At 43.1% G+C, this 14600-nt stretch overlaps 1 protein-coding gene across 1 annotated transcript in view; it reads left to right on the top strand.

Moving 5' to 3' along the window:
- LOC121280305 (forkhead box protein L1-like) overlaps nt 1-1397 on the top strand; it is a 2192-nt gene extending 795 nt beyond the window's left edge. The window contains exon 1 of the mRNA XM_041192169.1: nt 1-1397. This exon is cut by the window's left edge and continues 795 nt beyond it. Within this exon, the coding sequence (XP_041048103.1) occupies nt 1-1316 (1316 nt within the window). The 3' untranslated portion in view covers nt 1317-1397.
- Nucleotides 1398-14600: the final 13203 nt, after the last annotated feature.

Below are 14600 nucleotides of genomic sequence, written 5' to 3'. Positions count from 1 at the left end.
TGGCCAGACACGAGCCTCCTCAAAAGCCACCATACAGTTACATTGCCCTCATTGCCATGGCCATCAAAAGTGTCCCTGAGCAGAGGGTGACATTGAACGGCATCTACCAGTTCATCATGGAGCGCTTCCCATTTTACCATGACAACAAGCAAGGGTGGCAAAACTCCATCAGGCACAACCTCTCACTGAACGACTGCTTTGTCAAAGTCCCTCGGGAGAAGGGCAAGCCTGGAAAGGGGAGTTACTGGACACTGGACCCGAGGTGCACGGACATGTTTGAAAATGGGAACTACAGGCGGAGGAAGAGAAAGGCCAAGTCCCAAGGAGCTCAGGAGCAGAGGGAGGCAAAGGGGAACAAGCCAGAGAACGGGGAGAAGTGCACAGTGGCTGAGTTCTCTCCCGAATCTGGACCTGACCGTGACATCAAGCCACGATCCAACTCCTCTGGCTCGGAGGATTTCAAACCAGCAGGTGATTCGTCAGACAATGTTGATTCAGGAAATATGAGAAGCGAAGGCGGCAGAGAAAAGCAAGAAGATTGCCAGCTTATGTTGGCACCATCGGACACCGGGGGCAAAAGCGTCAAGACGCTGAGGTGTGGCGGACTAACATCTCTTCACCCGTCCACCGCTGAGCCTACTGACCAGGCTGCGACCCCTCCAGCCCAGTGTGGTATGTGGCCTAACCTTTCTTCATCAGGACATTCGTCTGCCGCGCCCAGCCCTCTCCCAGCGGCTCCCTCCATTGAATCGGGTTTCAGAGCGACCCCAGGGGAGGGAGGATCAACGTGCCTTTCTTCAAGTGGTAGCCAGGGTGAGCAGATGCTAGCAGGCTCGCCCACACCAGCTGAGCCATCCTCCAGCTCTCAGCTGCCATCTCGGGGAATCAGCTCACCCAAGGGTGTAGGAACCCCTGGGAGGCAAGCTTTTAGCTCGCTATCACTGGTTGGCAACAGCAGCCAAGAGCACAGGGGGCAAAAAGTTCAAAACAGTCCCAACTCACACGCTGCACGATCCAAGAGTTTTAGCATAGAAAGTATTCTATCCAAGAAAAGTCATCACAGCGATTGTGTTTGTGGGAATGACCAGATCGATAAAAACCCCGGGCGCCCAGCTTCAAAACTAAATTTAGGAAACCTACCCAATAGGTGCTTCGGCAATTCGCTTTTAGATGCCTCGTCAAAGGTCTGCACGTCTTTTAACACCTCCTTGCCTTTTGATACACATCAGTTACCTGGTAAATATTATCAAATCGGTTTTCCGTTTTATTCGTATTTTCCACTGACTTGCTCTGAAACTTGTTTTAATTTTAAATAGATCACTAATTTATCATAAAAGACACCTGATCCCCAGTTATGGTACGAAAGCTAATTTTCTAACCAAAGTATTAAAGATCTTTCACATGACTAGAGATTTTATTGAATTGTCAGTTGAATATTTACACACTTACAGTGTGTAGGTACCTTAGTTTTACTAAACCCCACCCCCCCACCCCCACCCCACAAATGTTTAATTGCTTCCAGCGGTTACAATAGACCCAGAACACGAATCCTTTCTATCCACTATTGGGCAGGTTTTTATGATCAGAGAGATGCCCATTTATATCGCGCCTTACGGTGCCTTGGAAAAGCCAAAAGGGGGCTTCACATACATTGAAGTTAAATAGAGTTAAAAGGGCGATCGTTTTAGTTGTTGTATTCACTGAAAACGCGTATTTCTAAACACGAGCATTTAGTTGGTACAGATTTCATTAATTCATTAGTAAACGTCTAGCTCGCTTAAACCAGCACATCATGATGTCAACCATTTTATGAGATAGACTCCAGCTGCTTGCATTAATGTATATCTGGGCAGAGTCATTGTCTGTATTCCGTATCGTCAAGTATAGTTTTCCTCTCCTGTCAGCACGCCACGCTAAGGAGCGCTTCATTTCTTGCAGAAAAATGTTTGACATCCAATATAACTTCTGTTTACTACATTGTTTTGCTGATATGTAATATGAATAAAATATCTATTAAACTATTTTGGTTGACGACCATATTCACTTGTATTTTAATTAAATGTATCATTGGTGTGTTATTTATATTGCTTTGTTTGGCTTTTGAATCTTTTCATGACGAAAAACACGATGAAATGTTTCATTGACTTATTTAATGAGGGTGGGGCACAAATGCACCTGGGCATGTTCACACCAGGTGAAGGGACAATGTGGGGCGAAACTGTTATTATTGTTGACGCGGAAATGCTACTACATAAGCGATTCTTAGATACTGCAAAATGTTATACAACTTGCAACAGAATGGGAAAAGTACGTACTGAATTATCAATTCGTTAATTCAGTTAATTCGTACAGCAGTCACACAGGCCACTCTAATTCCCCTTAAACCATTTTAGATACCTTTAGACAATGCTTGCAATCATTGCACGCTTTGAGTGATTTCACCTAAGGCCGGAAAGGACATGTAGCAGAGCCGAGTTCAACACCCCCGCTTTCACCAAGCACAGAGGCAGTCGTGCAATGTGAAAAAGCGACAATCGTTCTATAATCTAAACTACCTGTATTTAAAGATAGTGAATCTGTAATATTATTCCTAATGGTAATTCAAGCACCAAGACTAATAGAAGACCGACAGCTGTTTATTTTGACAGGCGGAATTCCCTCTAACGGTTAATTGAATTACCCAGTTCATATTTTTTGGTATTACTGGGCCCTTTGCTGTAAGCATTAAAGGCATATATCTAAATTACTTTTTTAAAAAAATCTCTCTCTCCTGGAAGCGACATCCTTCCTTTTAATTTGCAAAAAAAAAAACAACAGCTAGGCTGTTGGAGAGTCACCACTGGGCTGGAGAGCTGAGGAGCGAATGGGAGCTGAAGCAGGGACCAACACTGATGCGGGTTCCGCGTTCAAACAAAGCTCCTATTCAAAGGGCACCGAGTTCCCACAGCCTGGGAGAGTTCGGGGGTCTTTCTTTGCAAACGCAGCTCTCCACAGGTTAGAGTCTGCACCCTTTTTCCTTACTTTTACTTTCATCACTCAGGTTATACAGAGGCTGCCCTTTCTCTCTCTCTCTCTCTATATATATATATATATATTTGAAGGTGCAGAGAGGATGTGAGGGATTTAAGCCAGCCCGCGTCGTTTTAAAAGGAAAATAATTTATTATTTTTTAGACTTACGAATAGCCTCATTCATTTTCTTTTAAATCATATTTTATCCCCTCTAATCCCCACGGCTGTCAAATAAAGATAGTATAGGAAAAATAAGATTCCCTGGATCTAAATAAACCTTAAATGCACATGTATAATAAAAGATGTGTTACAAAGATACGAAGTTAAAATTATCAATCGTTTCTTTACTAAAGTAGTTTAAAGACTGACCACCAATAGTGTTTCAAATCGAATAATTCTTCAATAGCTAATGATTCTTCGTTGGAGCAATAATAATATAAACTACAGACTGTTTTTAAGGCTTGGTTCTCGTCTCTCTTTTAAGAGAGAAACAGTTACTAACATAAACTAAACGGGACCAATATATTTAAGACAGATTGAACAACAAACTGGCAGAATTGCATTATTTGCTAGTTTTATGCAAAAATTGGAGTGCAGGCGGTTAAAGTATTTTTAATGCAACGCATGTCCCACTGGTGAGCGTTTCCCGGAGAGATGAAGAGAAGCCGCGTGTTTTTGACCACCCCACCACCTGCCCCCCACCCCCCTCAAAAAAAAATCAGGTGCCTGGAGATTGACCTGTAAACAAGGGGCACTGATGTGACGAGATCAGTAATTGGCAAAGCAAACTTCAAACTAACGTCAAGGCATCAGATCATTGAGAGTTCATGATAATACTACTGTCCCCACGGCGTGTGTGTAGAAAATGGTTTGTTTTATTGTAAAATAAAATGAAATAAATACATCTCTTGATTTTCGGTTGAGATCGCTCCCAGGATTTTTGTTTTATATGTTTGTAGGGTGCAGATGAGGAATGTGCATGAAAGTAAATAAACTTCATCAGATTGCTGCAAAGAACCAAGACGTTTGCAAGTATTTCCTGTTTAGAATTTTTTTTTAAATCAAATGCTCTCATGCACAAAACGGTTCCTTTCTAAATAATCCTATACAGTTTAGTTCAAAGTACACTTTACCCACTAAATCACAAGGCGTCTATACAATGAACATAAATACATATAGCACTGGATCTGACCTTTGTGAGCCGTGCAGGCCTGGTGTTTAATTGGACTTTGAAAGCTTATGGCTATTTGCACCCTGTGTATGTTTAGGCACCTACTCTTGCTCACATATACGTTTTGATGTGTTTGAATCTGATTAAAATTACTATTCCTGACCAAGACTAGCTAGGTGTAGTGATTTCAAATTAATTAAAAATTTGATTGAGCAAATGTAGTTATCTGGAGTTTATTAACCAAGAACACACAATTGTCACTAGATTATATGTTTATATCTGTGAATACATGTGGTAATAAAAAATACATATATTGAGTGTTGCTGCCTGTATATTCATTGAGGAGCTGGCTCACATGTGAAAATTGCTTTCCCTGGTGCTTCATCACTGATTTAAGTGGGCAACAAGTGATTTGGCACTGGGAACAACATAACAAAAGCTATTGGCCAATGGGTTCCTAAGGTTCCACTTAAAGCGACTGCAAGTGAAATAACATATAATTGAAAGAGACACGGCAGATTTTGGGTTACAAGCTAAATTGTTCTATCAAATTGCTAGCTGAGGGACCATAACGTGAAAAAGTAGCCTGAGTCAAGACTTTAATTAATCTTGCCCACCAAAGATGCCAGCAGTGAATGGAATGGAAATTTTATTCAAGTCCATCATGAAGTGCGGATTCCAGCAAATACAATGCACATGATTTGTGTAGTGTTTTAACATGGAGCACCATTATAAATTGGGCAAGATAACAGGATAAGCTGTCATTTTGTGATAGGTATTGCAGAATTTATTTTGGAAGACATCCATGCTTTTTAACGTTTTGATTAATTATTTTGTTTGTTAAGGATTTTAGAGCTGAGGAATGTAACATTTTTTCCAGTTTTCCCATGCACTGTCAGCATTCCCAGATCAGGACCAGCAAAGATTTAATCTCTGTATACCAAACTACTAGAAGAGTGACATGTCTCATTTTGATTCTTTTAACATCGAAGTCAGCATGAGTACAAAATCAAATTTTTAACGTTATACTTGAAATGAGTTTTGCACTACAACTATTAGCAGGAGTAGTTTACCCTGCAGCACTTTAAACCTATGTTCAGAAGAATTGGGAGTCAATGCACCAGCAATTTAGATTTCATATACTACTCATCCATATGGCCAAATGCATACTCTAGTTATTCTGCAAATTGGAAGTAAAAATGCTTTGAATTTTATGTATAGGAGAGAAGTAATATTTCCGATTGATTGTAAAGGTTACTGAGATGGCCATCAGTGAATAGATTGAGGCCCTGTCAACTTGGTGGTGGCCTGCTTATAACTGGAGAAACTGATCACATTAAACATAAAAAAAATCCACACTAATTTCCCAATCAATTGAATTGTCAACGTGAGTAAAGAAATGTATAGGATTAGGAGCAGGCTATTCAGTTCCTCAAGACTGTTCGGCCACTCAATGAATCATGTCTGATTTGTATCATAACTCCATCCACCTGCCTTGGCTCCATATTCCTCAATATCCTATTGGCTAATAAAAATGCATTAACCTCTGATTTAAAATTATGATTTGAGGTAGCATCTACTACCTTACACATTTTTCCCACTGTTTGCATGAAGAATGTTTGCTAAGTATTCTCCTGAATGGCCGAGCTCTGATTTTAAGTTATTTCCTGTTGTCCTAGCTTGCCCTGCCAGTCGAATAAGTTTCTCGCTATCCAATCAATTCCTATCAACACCCAAAAAAACTCCATCAAATCTTCCCTTGACTTTCTACATTCCAGGGAATTTAAATCTAGTTTTATAATCTCTCCTCATAACTTAATTTTTGAAGCCCTGGTAACATTCTGATGAATGTGTGTTGCACTCCTTCCAAGGCCAATATCTCCTTTCCAAAGTGTGCTGCCCAGAACTGGATGCAATACTCCAGATGTGGTCTAACTAGAGCCTTGTATAGCTGAAAAACTTTCTCCCCTCTTTATTCTATCTAATTAGAGACATGAATATTCCAGTGGCCCTTTTGATTTCTTTTTTAATTATACATGGTGCAGGGAAGAATTTTGCTTGGAAATATATTGCCGTTCCTTCACTGTCGCTGGGTCAAAATCCTAGAAGTCCCTCTCTAACCGCTCTCTGTGTGTACCAACACCACAAGGACTGAATGGTTCAAGAAGGCAGTTCACCACCATCTCAAGAGCAATTAGGGATGGGCAATAAATACTGGCCTAGCCAGCAATGCCCACATTCCATAAATTAATTTTTTAAAATTGTTTTCGTTTTCTGCGTTTTGAATCTCTTTGGACTGCCACTGTCTCTAGCTTTTCACTATTTAAAGAATGCTCAGGTCGAACCTTTTTTGAATGCCTTCAGAAAGTCCATATAAACGACATATATAGACATTCTCCTGTCTACTAGTTTAGCTCATTTTTTAAAAAAATTAGACATGACCTATCCATTACAAATTCACATTGACTCTCTCTTTAATCAGTGCGAATTTCTCAGAGTGCTCAGTCAATCTGTCCTTCATTATAGATTCCAATTACTTCCCACAACAGTTGTTGGACTAACAAGTCTATATAGCAAGCCTTTCACACTCCCAGGGTGTTTCACATTGCTTCAACCAATTAAATACTTTTGAAGTATGTTTCTGTTGTAATGTATGAACATACAGTGGCCAGTGGTGTAATAAGATAAATGCCCAGATAATTTATCTAAGTCGTGTTGGTTGAGGGACAGACATTGCTCAGGACTCGGGGGGAATGTTTTCCTTTGACTTGAGTCATGGATCTTTTATACCCACCTGAGACAGCAGACAGGGCCTCAGACAGCTCATCTGAAAGATGACACCTCCAACAGCATTGCATTTCCTGGAGCAGGGTTTGAACTCTCAATGCTCTGACTCCGAAGTAACCATACTACCACCAACCAAGGTTGAGTATTAAGAAAAAATGCTGGTAAAGAAACATCATTGCAAAATCAATGTGAGTAAGAACTTGAAATGTGCTTGTTATTTACAGCCAGTTAGGTGATTATAAATTACACAACTGGTTGATGCTAGTTGCAGCCACAAAAGTCCTGGATTAACTACACTAATGCTTTCTAAACTTTCGAGAGTGAAACTATAACTTTTATGTTAATGGGTGACGAACTGTTCAAAATTAAATTGAAATGATAACAAAAAGTTAAAGTAATGCATAGATGTATATAATTTATAGCTGAAATACCTCAATACATTTCACCCAGTTAATAATTTTGAAATGCAATGATTTATGTTCACACAGATGGCAGCTAATTGGCATTAGAAATGCCGCAGAAACAGCCAAGGAATGGATGGTCAGTTAACATCTTTTTGTGGTAATGGTGCAGGGAGGAATTTTGCTCCTGATGCCAGACAAACACCTTGCACTTTTTTGAATAGTGTATCAAGTCATTACCATCTTGCTGAATCACCAGATAAGAGTGATGGGACTTTTGGTTTCATATGTCATTTGAAAGATGGAGTACCTAGCCATATTTTACGAAGCGATCATACACACACAGGAGAGATGTTGTTGTGAGCTGAATTCAAGCCTAGTCTCTAGAAGGGATAGTGTTTATCGAGCTGTATCAACACAGCTCTATTCTGAAGAGTCAGGATGTTGAGAATACGCAAGCCTTTCAGTTGATAAATTCCTGATCACTGTTGTATTTTTAAAAGAGTAAATTTAGATTCTGGTAGGCAATAAAACACATGCTGATTACAGTTCTGGGTGATTAGTTAAACCATTGTCACTCCAATTACAGAAGTGACAAAGTATGCTAATAGTCTCAACTTTTGTCACATTTTCAGTCACTTCTAAAGCCTTAGACCAATCAATAGTTTAGCATTGTAATATTGAATTGCAGTCAACACTTGTAAACTATTGCCCCTTGGGTTACAGAGGCAACCATGAGTGTTTAATAATGTCATCAACCTTCAACATGAGGGCGTGAAGGACCAATGTCCTGGGACCCTTCTGTAACCTCTTGTAGTAGATAATTTAAATAACATGGAAAACAGAAGGAAATCTGTAATCATGAAGAATACTCGGTAGACAAAAATAAAACTCCCCTATTCTCGGTATGTTTTATAGAATCATATCACTAATGTGAGTCATTTTTTATTGTATTATTTAGTGGCTCCATGAATATCTTTTATGCAGCTGCATTCAAGGCCTCTGAATTTCCTCAGTGAGTGCTTCAAAAGTGGTATATAGTTTGAAGTGTTTTCATGGAGACTAGTCTGAATTTCTATCTATGTGGCTTATTGCTACTGTAAAATTAAATAGATTTAGAAGCTGAGTTCTGCAAGTAGCTGTAGCAATGGAGTATGGTATTATTACCACTGTTTGTCAGTGAGGGTGTATGTGAGTGCTGAAACTATCTATATGGTTTTAATTTTCCAAAATTCCCTAGACTCGTTGAATGTTCCATTAGATTGGAACATAGCAAATGTAACTCCTTGATTCAAAAAGGGAGGGAGACAGAAGGCAGGAAACTCCAGGCCTGTTGGCCTAACATCTGTCATAGGAAAAATGTTAGAAGCTATGATTGATGAAGTTATAGCAGGGCACTTAGAAAAAGTCAAGGCAATAGGCAGAGTCAACATAGTTTTGTAAAAGAGAAATCATGTTTAACCAATTTATTCAAGTTCTTTGAAGGAGTCACGTTCTGTGGATAAAGGGGAACTGGTGGATGTACTGTACTTAGATTTCCAAAAGGCATTTGATAAATTGCCATATCAAAGGTTATTGCAGAAAATAAAAGCTCATGGTGTAGGGGGTAACATATTGACATGGATAGAAGATTGGCTAGCTAACAGGAAGCAGAGAGTTAGCATAAATGGGTCTTTTTCTGGTTGGCAGGATATAACGAGTGGTGTACTACAGGGATCAGTGCTGAGGGGGCCTCAACTTTTTACAATTTCTACAAATGACTTGGATGAAGGAACCAAAGGAATGGTTGCTAAATTTGCTGACGACACAAAGATAGGTAGGAGAGTAAATTGTGAAGAGGATGTAACGAGGCTACAAAATGACATGGATAGGTTAAGTGACTGGGTAGAGATCTGGCAAATGGAGTATAATGTGGGAAAATGTGAAATTGTCCATTTTGGCAGGAAGAATTAAAAAAAAAGCTTATTATCTAAATGGCGAGAGATGCAGAGCTCTGAGATTCTGATGGATCTGGATGTCCTGGTGCATGAATCACAAAGGGTTAGTATGCTGGCGCATTAGATAATCAGGAAAGCTAATAGAATGTTATAACTTATTTGAGGAGAATTGATTACTAAACTAGGGAGGTTATGCTTCAGTTGTACAGAGCATTGGCGAGACCACATCTGGAGTATTGTGCACCGTTCTGGTCTCCTTATTTAAAGAAAGATGTAAGTCTGTTAGAAGCAGTTCAGAGAAGGTTTACTACACTAATACCAGGAATGGGCAGGTTGTCTTATGAGGAAAGGCTGGACAGGTTAGGCTTGTATCCACTGTAATTTAGAAGAGTAAGAGACGGCGTCATGGAAACCTTTAAGATCCTGAGGGGTCTTGACAATGTCGATGTGGAGAGGTTGTTTCCTCCTGTGGGAGAAGCTAGAACTAGGGGTCACTGCTTAAAAATAAGGGATCTCTCATTCAAGACAGAGGTGGGGAGAAATTTTCTCTCTCAGAGCCTTGTGAGTCTTTGGAACTCTCTTCCTCAAAAGGTGGTGGAAGCAGAGCCTTTGAATATTTTTAAGGCAGACCTAGATAGATTCTTAATTAACAAGGAGGTGAAAGATTATTGGGGGTAGGCAGGAATGTGGGGTTGAGGTTACATTCAGATCAGCGATGACCTTATTGAATGGCAGAGCAGGCTCTAGGGGCCGAGTGGTCTACTCCTGAACGTAATTCGTATGTTTGTATGTTCTAATATATTTGAAGCAGAAGAAAATTACAGACCTAGGAATTTAAACTAATTCTATGGGTGGAATTTTCCATTTATGAGGTGCAGTGGCAGGTGGCTATGACCGTGCCCACCCCACTGGCTGGAATGGCGCAAACTCGCACCCAATTCCACGCTTGATGGGTCATTAATTATGCACAGGTGAATATCAGGCCGCATCCCCTGGCTGGTTCGCTGATTTGTCCGCCTGCCATCAACTGGCTGGTTCAAAGGTCCGGGCGCCTTGTTTAAAGGCCAGTCCAACACATCACTCCTCCCCAGCCCACCTGTCTTCCGGACATGTACAGAGATGTCTTGCAGCCAGAATAAGAAGGCCGAGAGCCTCAAGGAGAAGTCAGCACCCTGCTTCACCCACCAGGCCCTCCAGGCCTTGATCAGAGGAGTGCAGACGCACAGACGAGTCATGTATCCCAGGGATGGCTGCAGGAAGTACACCTGCCTCACCTCGCCAGCCTGGGAGGCTGTTGCAGAACAGGTCAGTGAGGCTGGCAAATACGCTCTAAATGCCATCCAGTGCAGGAAGAGGATGAATGATTTGATCTAGCTCCACCAGGGTAAGTAATCTTTCAACCCCCTCCAATATCAAACTCTCATCATGGCATCATACACACCAATGGCTACTCTCTTCAGGGATTTCACACAACCATTAGCGGGGGCCACATATCAACACTTGTTCTCTCATGGAGACTTTCACATCATCACCATCCCATCTGTCATGTTGCTCACACTCTATCCTCTGGCCCTTCTGGGGACAGCTCAACACACACAGGGAACATGCATCACACCCAACCTGTGCTCCATCCCTTCTTATCACGTGCCTTTCTTTCCTCTTCATACAGGCCAAGCTGGAGAAAGTGCAAACTGGGGAAAGGATTGCTGAAATCATTGTCCTCAGTGAGTTTGAGGAGGCTGCTGCAGAGCTGGCTGGGGAGGACAGGGATCACTCCTGCAGGGAAGGGGAGATCGGACTCTCCCAGCAACCCAGTATAGATCACAGTCCCATCACTTCATCAAATCCTGATATTCGCAGTGAGTCATGTGCAGTCTTACCTAGCTCATGTTCATTTGGTGAAACTCTATTTTCTATTTCCTAGGCACCAGCAAATCGAGGTCCCCAAGCCAGTTGGGCACCTGTGCGAGCCCTCAGACCATGTCCAAAGAAGAAGCTCTGAAAGAACCATCATGGTGTTCGCATGCACCTTCCACCAACTCAGAGGCACACACATCGGTCGGGCACAGCTGTAGATTAGGCTCGGGGTCACTTTCTGAGGAACACCTCACTGTCACATCCCCGCAGCAGTCAGAGGCAGGTACAGCCCAGGTCTCCGGTACTCAGAGGGCTGCTGGAGGCCAGCCACCCACTCAGTCCGAGTCAGTTGACCAGCCTCTGGAAGTGGCCACCAGCTCAATGCTGGAGATGCAACAACAGACGGCAGAACATCAGGCAGGGAGAGATTCGGCAGTCACTCAGCAGACTAGAGCAAATGATGGAGAGTCCGTCTGTGTTCTGTCTGATGTCATGGCTCTCACATGTGAGTGCCTCGAGATCACAATGAGAAGGCTGGTGACAACCATGGAGACTTTGGTCCAGCAGGTCTCGCTGAATTTGTGCTCGGCCCTGCACTCCATGACCACACACCAGGGTCGGTACCATCAGTATGTAGGTGACATGGGGACCAGGCACCTTGGCGTCCCTCCAGATGCTCCATCTTCTGCAGAAGTGAGGGCAGGGTCCTCGGGCATCCACATCAGGGATGGGCATCAGCCGGACACCTCAGGTGCCTTCCCCCAGGACACACCAAGGGTGTGCAGCCACTTACGGCCCTTTCTGCCTGTGACCCAATCCACTCCCGCTTCTCAGGTTGCCAAGGGTGCTTCTGGCCCATAGCAGGTGACCCTTATCAGGCTGGGGCCATCCAGGCCTTGGGCCACCAGATGACATCCACCATGGCCATCACAGACATCAGGACATAGCAGTCAGCAGGCTGCCTCCACCTCTGCTGCGGATGTCGGGGCTGCACCCAAGCATAGTGGTAGGGTTAGGAAAGTTAACAAAAATTGATATCACTTTTGGCTCACGGGTGTGCTAGACATGTAAAGAAATTGCACTTTTGAGAATACATTTGATGGTTATTTGAATGTTCCTGTCAACTGAAGGCATTGTCATTTTGTACTTTGGAATCCTCTTATTTTAAGGTTTAGCCTTCCTCCCACTCAGTGATGGTGTCCCACAGTGAGGTTCACATTCCTATGATGTCAACCTCAGTTGAACTAGTCTCTGCACCCCTTGTGTGATGTCAGGGAGATGTGCTTAAATCTTTATTGGAAGTATGTGATGTAAGCGTTTCTAACCCTTCTTCTTCAAGGAACACCATTGACTGAGGGCAGCTCATCAGCATTGATAATCGAGCGGCATTTGTGTCTCCTCAGTGGTGGTGGCAGAAGAAAAGACACACACGGGAGGAGGAGATCCCTCGGCATCTCAGTCGCAGCAGTGTTTGCATCATTAGATGGCGGCAAAGTTACCAGCGAACTGAGGTCCAACTTGTTCATGCCACCCCTCTTCAAACAGCTTTGAGGCCAATGTAAATTCCCGCTGGCGTGTTGGAAGATGTGACAAGATTTCAGCGAGCAACTATTCTAATGAGCATTCATGAGATACTAATGAATGCAAACGGTGTTCATGCCACGAGTTGGCAGGATAACCAAATCGCCATTAACCCACCAGCAAGAGCTGTTTTTACGCCAGTGGATGTCTGACTTTTTGCCTGGCACTGGACTCTCCACTCCCGCCCGCCACAAAACCCACCACAGGTGGGATGGGCAAATTCTGCGTTATGATTTTTTAAAAATAAAATTAGGATATGGACTCCTCTTTTTCAAACTTTTTCTTCCTTTTCCTGGTCAACTCAAATCACAATCCATCTGAAATTGATGAGATGAGGTGATGTAATCTCCGAAGTGTGTCAAGTGCTTGGACAACCAAGGTAACTCTCCCTCTGACTCTGCTTTCCAGCTTTGAAGGAATTGTTTGGCGGGCACTCCCAAAATTACACAATTGCAAAGTGAGAACTCAGTGGTCTGGGAGAATTACTGCTGGCTGATTATGCAGAATTAAGCCATTATATGAGATCAGGCTAAATAACTAACAGGTACCAACAGAGTGACTGAATAATTAAGATGATTCACAAAATGATTTCTGCACCCAAATTGTTGAAAAGTTATTACTATTGGCTGTTTTGCACTATTTTAAATTTAAGTAATCATGTGACCTGGCTTGTTTGACAGTGAAGCTATGGTTGCTGCTGAGTAGAAACAGGCACTGTGCTCCCATCATGGAGTGCTGACAGAATAAGGTGAAAACACTTTTTTTAAACTCCACGGCTCATAGTATTGTTCTATGGGCAAGAGGTTTGTGCTTATGCAGAGAATTCAAAGAAGGAAGGGACTTGTGAGATCAGCTCTGGCAGTGTATGCCTGGGAGGTCTATGATATGCAGTAATGTTGACAACAAACTAAACCACTGACAATAAACTACCGTGGATAAACACACACAGGCAATGTAAACAGAAGATGCCACTTCCTCAGCAATTCTATGTGGAATACTCTTAAGAAATAGTCTCGTCTCCCCAAATTTGTGGCAGCAAAGGGCTGGATTTTCTGATGGATGTTAGAACTCCGATATTGCTGAATAAGAGGGTCTCAACCCTATCGATGCAACCTGCCGGGGGGCAGCCTCCCTATTGGCTGCCTCTGCTCTCACTGTCCTAATCAGGGGCCCCGCAGAGATGTTAGGCTGGTAGCCCCACGGGCTGGGGTGGGCACTGCTGATGCGAGAAGTCAAGAGGAAGGGTGCCTGGACATGAGGGGCATCCAGGACTGCCAGCATAGAAAGGATCAATTAAAGAGGCCTGAAGCTGGTGCAACTATCAGGTTGGAGGGAAAATCAGTCCACAAAATGATTAACAGATGGTGCTGCAATCCTTCACCCCCTCCCTGCCAACCACCACCTGCCCACCCCTCCCCCCCACCCCCGCACCTCCCCCCACCCCCCACCCCCTCCATCATTGGGCATGGAGCATCTGGTTTTGGTGGTCCCCAGGCCTGTTGCCAGAAGGCTACCTTGATTGATCTGATGGCCTCTGCACATAGTGGGAGGGGTAGGGGATGAAAGACTGCAGCCCCATCTGTTAATAATCCTGTGGAGTGTTTCCCCCTCTGATATCTGTAAAATACCAGAACTAACCAGTGGGGTCTTAATTACACTAATGGGCTGTCCACCTCCAAGGAGCAGGCAGCCGACCTCGTTCTCAGTCCACCCTGGGAAAGCCCATTGGAGGTGGGAATGCATCAGGGAGCCAGCCTGATGTGGCTGCCCCCATAGTTTCCTGGCTCTCCCATCTCCAGCCCTAGTTCCACAGGGCAAGGCAAATTCAGCCCAACGGCTCAAGTGGGCTACATTC

This window comes from Carcharodon carcharias, chromosome 7 (assembly GCF_017639515.1).
Source record: "Carcharodon carcharias isolate sCarCar2 chromosome 7, sCarCar2.pri, whole genome shotgun sequence".
In the NCBI taxonomy this organism is placed as follows: Eukaryota; Metazoa; Chordata; class Chondrichthyes; order Lamniformes; family Lamnidae; genus Carcharodon; species Carcharodon carcharias.
This window is presented reverse-complemented; position numbering and strand designations above follow the sequence as displayed.